Source organism: Taurulus bubalis (assembly GCF_910589615.1).
Source record: "Taurulus bubalis genome assembly, chromosome: 9".
NCBI classification, from domain to species: domain Eukaryota; kingdom Metazoa; phylum Chordata; class Actinopteri; order Perciformes; family Cottidae; genus Taurulus; species Taurulus bubalis.
In genome coordinates, this window is record NC_136597.1 from 2762925 (window position 1) to 2770821 (window position 7897).

General features: G+C 50.3%; 2 protein-coding genes across 3 annotated transcripts in view; one reads left to right on the forward strand and one right to left on the reverse strand.

Moving 5' to 3' along the window:
* wwp2 (WW domain containing E3 ubiquitin protein ligase 2) overlaps positions 1–851 on the forward strand; it is a 60872-nt gene extending 60021 nt beyond the window's left edge. Inside the window, exon 24 of one of the 2 annotated variants that reach the window (XM_079223606.1) lies at positions 221–359. In XM_079223606.1, coding sequence (XP_079079732.1) covers positions 221–320 — 100 coding nt within the window. In that variant the 3' untranslated portion in view covers positions 321–359. Of the gene's footprint in view, positions 1–220 lie in introns of both variants that reach the window. The other variant, XM_079223607.1, reaches the window with a different exon arrangement.
* Positions 852–1193: 342 nt separating this feature from the next.
* LOC306741330 (calcium homeostasis modulator protein 5-like) lies at positions 1194–3100 on the reverse strand (the record flags this gene model as incomplete). The annotated part of the gene is made up of 2 exons (XM_079223608.1): positions 1194–1600; positions 2558–3100. 2 exons carry the CDS (start codon positions 3098–3100, stop codon positions 1211–1213), a joined length of 933 nt encoding a protein of 310 aa, XP_079079734.1. The 3' UTR covers positions 1194–1210.
* Positions 3101–7897: the final 4797 nt, after the last annotated feature.

Genomic DNA, 7897 nt, shown 5'->3' on the forward strand with positions numbered 1-7897 from the left:
AACACACCGAAAGCTCATAAACAGAACCAAACACCGGTTTGATTTCATGAAAATGTTGAAGATACTACCTATACATTCATACATTACACTTGGGTGGAGTTGATGATGAGTGCGGTCATGAGGAAATACTGAATTGTATATATTATATATGAAATCAAACACAGTGCTGTGTATTTAGAATGTATCCCCTGTAAAGTATTGTACGCTCTCGTCCTCACAGCTTCAACCGTCTGGACCTGCCGCCGTACCGCAGCCTGGAGCAGCTCAGGGAGAAGCTGCTGTTCGCCATCGAGGAGACGGAGGGCTTCGGACAGGAGTGACGGCGCCGAGGAAGAGGAAGAGCAGAACCCCTCTTTTGTTCTTCATATTATTATTACTTTTTGCATTTGTTAATCACAGGGCTGAGAAATCATTTGCATCTGCGGCCCCCCCCCCCCTCACGCCTGGAGGGGGATGACGTCATGGGAGGAAGTCTGAGTGTGTGCGCGCTCACCTGTGTAGGTGTGTGTGGGTTTGACAGAAAGGCACATGCAGAGAGTTTTAGTACACACACACAACACACACACACTTCTACTCACCGCTTGGAAACGCACCAGAAATCAGACAGCCGGATAGTTTTAACGTCAGCAGCGACTCGCGGCGGCAGCACAGCTAACATGCAGTATACCATATCAGAGAGAGAGAGAGAGAGAGACAGAGAGACAGAGAGAGAGAACCTCGGTTTCAGAGGGGAGAGAGTTGAGATGTGATTTTATTTTTTATTTTTCTGTTGTGAAATTCTGCATTTTTTTTCCCCTCTGTACATAACTAAAATAAATGAGATTTCAATCTGCTCTGTTATTTTTTTTGGAGAGACACTTATATATTCAGGGTTCTCATGAATACGACTACAGGCGAGGGCTCATGCTCACGATGCTAGCAGGAACATGTGGAACCTGTAGCATCAGATCCTTAGCGTTCACGCTGCAAGTGAAAGCTATTAAAAATAAATCTTCAGCATTTCTCTAAACGTGCAAATTCTAAAGCCCTCTGAGGGGAGTTTGTAATTTGTGATTTTGGGCTATACAAAATAAATTGAATTGAATCAGAAATGCAACTGGGCCATAGCCAGGACTTACAAAAAACGAACTAATGTCATATATATATTATACTTTCGGAGTAACAGCTGTTCCTGAGTCAGACTTGGAGTTAATAGCAACAGTTTCCCCTGTCAGCGCATCTCTATTCCGTGCTCCAGGTCCAACACGGGTCTCTTCTCCGGAGGAGAGTCCCGGTCCGTCCTCTCCACGTACTGCTGCAGGGTGCTGTACTGCTGCTCGCTCCTGGAGAAGGTGTAGTGGGCCGAGATCTCCTCCCACGCCTTGTGGCTGGGGAAGGGGAACGGCTCGGGGTCCTTGTTCTCGAAGAAGCTCTGCAGGTTTCTCTCGGCCAGCTTGGCGGCGTAGTCCAGCGCGAAGCTGTCGAAGCACTCCTTCTCCTTTTCCACGTAGCGCTTCCAGAACGTGAGCTGCAGGTAGCTGACCTTGGAGCGGCAGTTTGTGCAGCAAGTACCGAGGAGGCCCCCGAACGCAGCAACGATGACGATACCCCAGCCCAGGATCTGCAGACGAACAGGGATGATGTGAGCTGATCGATTTGGGTTTCAACTAAAACACTTTTTTGTCTCAAACTGTCGGTCTGAATATTGACCCTCTGTCTGAAGCGCTCCGTTGTAGCGCCTGTCTCTTTCAGAAAAAGTCCAGTCCGCTCCGAATGGCTTCCTAGAAAGATATGGTGAACCTTTGCTAAGGTACTTGTGATGTAAGCAGCCAACAAAACACTGACTAGGGTGTTGAATGAAGTACTCTAATGTAGTGGTTCTCAAATGGGGGTACGTGAGATTTGTTAAATAAAATTTAAAATTAGCATTGATTCAAAAATTCTTTAAAAATCGTTATTTAATATAGATTAAATACAAATATAAGTGTAAATTCATAAACTGAATTGTATATATTCTATATTAAATCAGACACTGATGACACAACGCTGTGTGTTACATCTTTTTTTTTCATCCAAAGTTGATTTATCACTGTTCAGGGTTACTTGGCTGGGAAAAATATTTCACATGGGGTTCATCACTGAAAAAAGGTTCAGAACCACTAGATACATTAGAACCACTGCTCTAATGTATCTGCATCACTTAAAGAGTACTGTTATTGGTACCGGTATTGTAATTTGTTTAACAATATGGCCCGCTGGCATATCCTGGTTTTAAGTCTCCAGAATGGAAGAAAAAAAAAAAATACTGGATCTTACATTTCCCATAATGCAACGGTATTGCATATTTGATCAGAATATCTCAGCCTGGTAAACCCTGTTGTCTGTTATCGTTTTAGCTCCATGCGTCCCAATTTGGAACAAATTGTGCTGTGAATTTGTGTCTAATTGTGGTTGCCCAAGGGGAGATAACCCTTATGACATCACTATGACATCATCAGGGTGATTTGTCTTCTCCAGACCCACAGGAGACATGTATACCTGCATTACGGGGATGCTGGTGGCCGTGAGGCTCTCCTACCTGGGACTGGGCCCTGAACATCAGCAGCAGATCCATGCGCTCATCTTTGGACAGCTTGGACCGGTCGCAGGGCACTCGTGCCAGCTCCTCTTGACACGTCAAGCTCTTGTTTTTGCAGAACAAGTCCACCACCACGTTATCGTTGAGGCCGCTAATGGCACACTCGTAAAAGGTGCCGTTGAGCAGGGCCACCGAGAGCCACATCACAGGGGCCACGCAAGCCCCGGTGAAGATGCTGATGAGCGCCCTGAGGCAGCCGAGGCAGTTCCCCCGGGGGCACAGCTTCATGGGGTTGAGGCAGCAGCCGGTGTAGAGCCTCCACAACCTGGAGCTGAAGAAGAGGCCGAAAACCAGCAGCACCGCCGCCGGGCCCAGCAGGAACGTCAGCCCGTAGGCGAAGTTCTGGTTGCGGTTGCAGGGGCACTGAAAGGAAACCATGGAGAAGACTCGCTCCCCGCCTATAGTCAGCAGAGCCATGAAGCTGTAGCCGATGGTGGCTTTCTGGTCCATAAAGAAGCGCAGGACGGTCTGGAAGCTATCCATGGCGCCGGAGGGGAGGTCCCCCACTCCGGGGACAAATCCAGCGAAGAGGAAAGACCGAGAGCGGAGAGTTGAGTGCCTACAGTCGTCCCGTCCTGCGTTCCTCCAGCTGTGGACAAAGCAGTGTCTGGGCGCGCCCTCTGGCTGCCGCTCCTCTCCGAAGTCTCCTCCTCCACTCCTCTCTGCAACCCAAAGCCTCTTTATCTGTCCCTCTTCAAAGCCTCCTTCGCTGTCCCTCTTCTTCCCTTTCCAGATCCAGCTGTAAAAAAGTGACAGCTCACCCGCTTCTGTTTCTGTTCAGTCATAAGCAGCAGTAGGTTATTGATCTCTTCGTGCACACTCAACCCAACACAACCAACAAAGTGTGAGTCCAGCAGGGCAGCGAGCACTCAGCGAGGATGCAGTGGGCAAGTAGCAGAGTGCAGTCGGGAAGTGATCACATCCTCGTTGTGGTGTTTTCTGTTCCATTCCCAGAAGACTGAAACCCTGAGCGTGAAACAGGAAGTGGTTACCCCTCCTCTCAGGTTCTGCCTGAGGCCGTCAGTAACACCACCAGTCAGCTGTCACATATGACGTGAACATAGAAATCTTCTTTTAATCTTTAATATAGATATTTAGTTGGTCCAACTATTGTTCTGCAAATCTTTATTAGTTGGAATGCTTCAGCATTGAAGATATTAGGCTTTTTGCACTGAAGTCAATGGGCCTCATCTTGAGTGTGCTTCTCATGATTACGTTATTTTTACGATGGGATTCACGGTTGTCTGTCAAATACAATAGTTTGAAAGGTTGTTTTCTCATTAAATCCACAGTCCAGTCTCCGCTCAGTGACAGTAACACAGCTGTTTCAAGTGAGCCAATCAGGACTGCCACCATGGCAACCAGTGACACGCGCACACACACGCAGGAGGAACTGTCAGTTGGTCAGCTGACATCCTGACTGTGTGTGTGTGTCTAAGTGCGGGTGTGTGTGTGTGTGTGTGTGTGTGTGTGTGTGTGTGTGTGTGTGTGTGTGTGTGTGTGTGTGTGTGTGTGTGTGTGTGTGTGTGCGCGCGCACGCGCATGTGTAATTACGGTCACGTGAACATAGTGGAGAGACAGAAAAGTGAATTTGATTGCTAGCATGAAGTTAGCTTTGTGTTAGACAAAGTTAACTGACTGTGTGTCTATGTGCGCGTGACCGGTCGCGCGTGCACTTGTTAATACGGTCGCGCGCGTGTGTGTGTGTGTGTGTGTGTGTGTGTGTGTGTGTGTGTGTGTGTGTGTGTGTGTGTGTGTGTGTGTGTGTGTGTGTGTGTGTGTGTGTGTGTGTGTGTGTGTGTGTGTGCGCGCGCGTCACTTTAAATCAGGACTAACAGCTCCATTGACGCACGTTCACATTATTAAGTCCAGAAAAATATTCAAGCATATCAATGCGATCGGCTGCTTGTTTCCTCTCTGGGGAATGTACTATATTGGAGATTTGAGCATGTTTTTGCCTCGAAATCTGGGGTTTAACAGATGGTTTGGTAGAAAATCTGCACACATATGACTTGGAGATATTCAGTCAAAGCCTCCTGTCTGTCTACCTGTCTGTCTTTCTGTCTTCCCTTTCAACATAAAAGTCCCATGAATTAACTGTATCTTAACATAAAGCTCAAATGAGGATTATTGTCCATCCATCCATCCATTATCAGCCGCTTATCCGGGGTCGGGTCGCGGTGGCAGCAGGTTCAGCAGGCCGACCCAGGCTTCCCTCTCACCTGCAACACTTTCCAGCTCATTCTGGGGGATCCCGAGGCGTTCCAAGACCAGCCATGAGATATAATCCCTCCAGCGTGTCCTCGGTCTTCCCCGGGGTCTCCTACCAGTTGGACGTGCCTGGAAAACCTCTAATGGGAGGCGTCCAGGAGGCATCCTGACTAGATGCCCGAACCACCTCAGCTGACTCCTTTCGACACGAAGGAGCAGCGACTCGACTCCAAGCTCCCCCCTGATGTCCGAGCTCCTTACCCTATCTCTAAGGGTGAGCCCGGCCACCCAACGGAGGAAGCTCAATTCGGCCGCTTGTATCTTTCGGTCGCGACCCAGAGTTCGTGACCATAGGTGAGGGTTGGAACGTAGACCGACCAGTAAATGGAGAGCTTTGCCTTCCGGCTCAGCTCCTCTTCACCAAGACGGACCGGTACAGCGCTTGTTTTACTGCTGCAGCCGCACCGATCCGCCTGTCTATCTCCCGCTCCACCTTACCCTCACTCGTGAACAAGACCCCGAGATACTTGAACTCCTTCGCTTGGGGTAGGCAGTTTGTCCCCACCTGGAGGGAGCAATCCACCGGTTTCCGGCAGAGCACCATGGCCTCAGATTTGGAGGTGCTAACTTTCATCCCTGCCGCTTCACACTCGGCTGCAAAACGCTCCAGTGAATGCTGGAGGTCACGGTCCAGGAGGCAAACAGGACCACATCATCCGCGAACAGCAGAGAGGTGATCCCGAGACTCCCGAACTGGATCCTCTCCGCCCCCTGGCTGCGCCTAGATATCCTGTCCGTGAAGGTCACGAACAGGACCGGTGATAAAGGGCAGCCCTGGCGGAGGCCAACACCCACCGGGAACGTGTCTGACTTACTACCGAGGATACGAACACAGCTCCTACTGCAGGTGTACAGAGACCAGATGGCCCGTGCCAACGGGTCCGGCACCCCATACTCCCGCAGCACCCCCCAAAAAACCAGAGGGACCCGGTCGAAAGCCTTCTCCAAGTCTACAAAGCACATGTAGACTGGTTGGGCAAACTCCCAGGACCCCTCCAGTAATCTTGCGAGGGTAAAGAGCTGGTCCACTGTTCCACGACCGGGACGGAATCCGCACTGCTCGTCTTGAATCTGAGGTTCGACAATCGGTCGGAGCCTCCTTTCCAGCACCCTGGCATAAGCTTTTCCCGGGAGGCTGAGCAGTGTGATGCCACGATAGTTCGAGCACACTATCCGGTCCCCCTTCTTGAAGATGGGAACCACCACCCCGGTCTGCCAGTCCATGGGCACTGTTCCCGACCCCCATGTGACACTGAAAAGGCGTGTCAACCAAGACAGCCCAACAATGTCCAGCGCTTTCAGCATCTCAGGGCGCCAAGGAGCTTTTTGACTACCTTAGCGACCTCTGCCAGGGATATGGGTGAAACCACCCCAAAGTCTTCCGGCGCTGCCCCCTCTCCGGGGGACATGTTGGCCGGGTTTAGGAGTTCCTCAAAGTGCTCTTTCCACCGCCCGACGATGTCCCCAGTCCGGGTCAGCAGTTCCGCCCCCGTGCTGAGAACAGCCTGGGGTAGGCCCTGCTTTCCCTTCCTGAGCCGTCGGATGGTTTGCCAGAACTTCCTTGAGGCCAACCGAAGGTCCTTCTCCATGGCCTCCCCGAACTCCTCCCATGCCCGAGTTTTAGCATCCGCGACCATCGCAGCTGCAGCCCTTCTGGCCTGCCGGTACCCGTCAGCTGCTTCAGGAGACCCCTGGGCCAGCCAGGCCCGAAAGGCCTCCTTCTTCAGTTTGACGGCTTCCCTCACCCCCCGGTGTCCACCACCGGGTTCTCGGGTTGCCGCCACGACAGGCACCGATGACCTTCCGGCCACAGCTCCGAGCAGCCGCGTCCACAATAGAGGCTTTGAACATGGTCCACTCGGATTCCATGTCCCCAGCCTCCCTCGGGATTTGTGAGAGGCTCTTCCGGAGGTGGGAGTTGAGGACCTCCCGGACAGGATCCTCCGCCAGACGTTCCCAGTTCACCCTCACTACACATTTGGGCTTGCCAGGTCTTTCTAGCCGACTCCCCCGCCATCTGATCCAACTCACCACCAGGTGGTGATCAGTTGACAGCTCTGCTCCTCTCTTCACCCGAGTGTGCAAGACATACGGCCGCAGATCAGATGATACGACTACAAAGTTGATCATTGATCTACGGCCTAAGGTGTTCTGGTACCAGGTACACTTATGAGCCACCTTATGTTTGAACACGGTGTTCGTTATGGACAAACTGTGGCTAGCACAGAAGTCCAACAAGAAAACACCATTCGGGTTCAGATCGGGCAAGCCGTTCCTCCCAATCACGCCCCGCCAGGTTTCTCTGTCATTGCCCACGTGAGCGTTGAAGTCTCCTAGGAGAACTATGGAGTCGGCAGGCGGCGCCCTTTCCAGGACCCCTCCCACCGACTCCAAGAAGGCCGGATACTCGGATGAAATGCTGTTCGGTACATAAGCACAAACAACAGTCAGAGCCTTACTCCCTGCAGCCCGTAGGCACAGGGAGGCGACCCTCTCATTCTCCGGGGAAAACTCCAACATAGCGGCGCTCAGCCGGGGGCTCGTGAGTATCCCCACTCCCGTCCGGAGTGTGTATGTGTATATATATATATATATATATATATATATATATATATATATATATATATATATATATATATATATATATATAATGTACCTCAATAACCTCAATAACACATCTCACTACCGGTAATGTATATATATTGCGACGTCTTACGGCAGTAGTAGCCATACTTTCAAAATTTCTTGTGAAATTTTCTAGTTATTATTGTTATTAATAACAATGAGAGGTCATTTTTGTTTATTCCGTCTTCTACTATAACTTACTCAAGCCACTAATACATAAGAAAACCGATAAAACTAAGATAAATATGCACATGTGCACATACATGTAGCTTAGCATGGTGGGGTAGTGGATAAATGTACACATGTGCATATACATGTAGCTTAGCATGGTGGGGTAGTGGATAAATGTACACATGTGCATATACATGTAGCTTAGCATGGTGG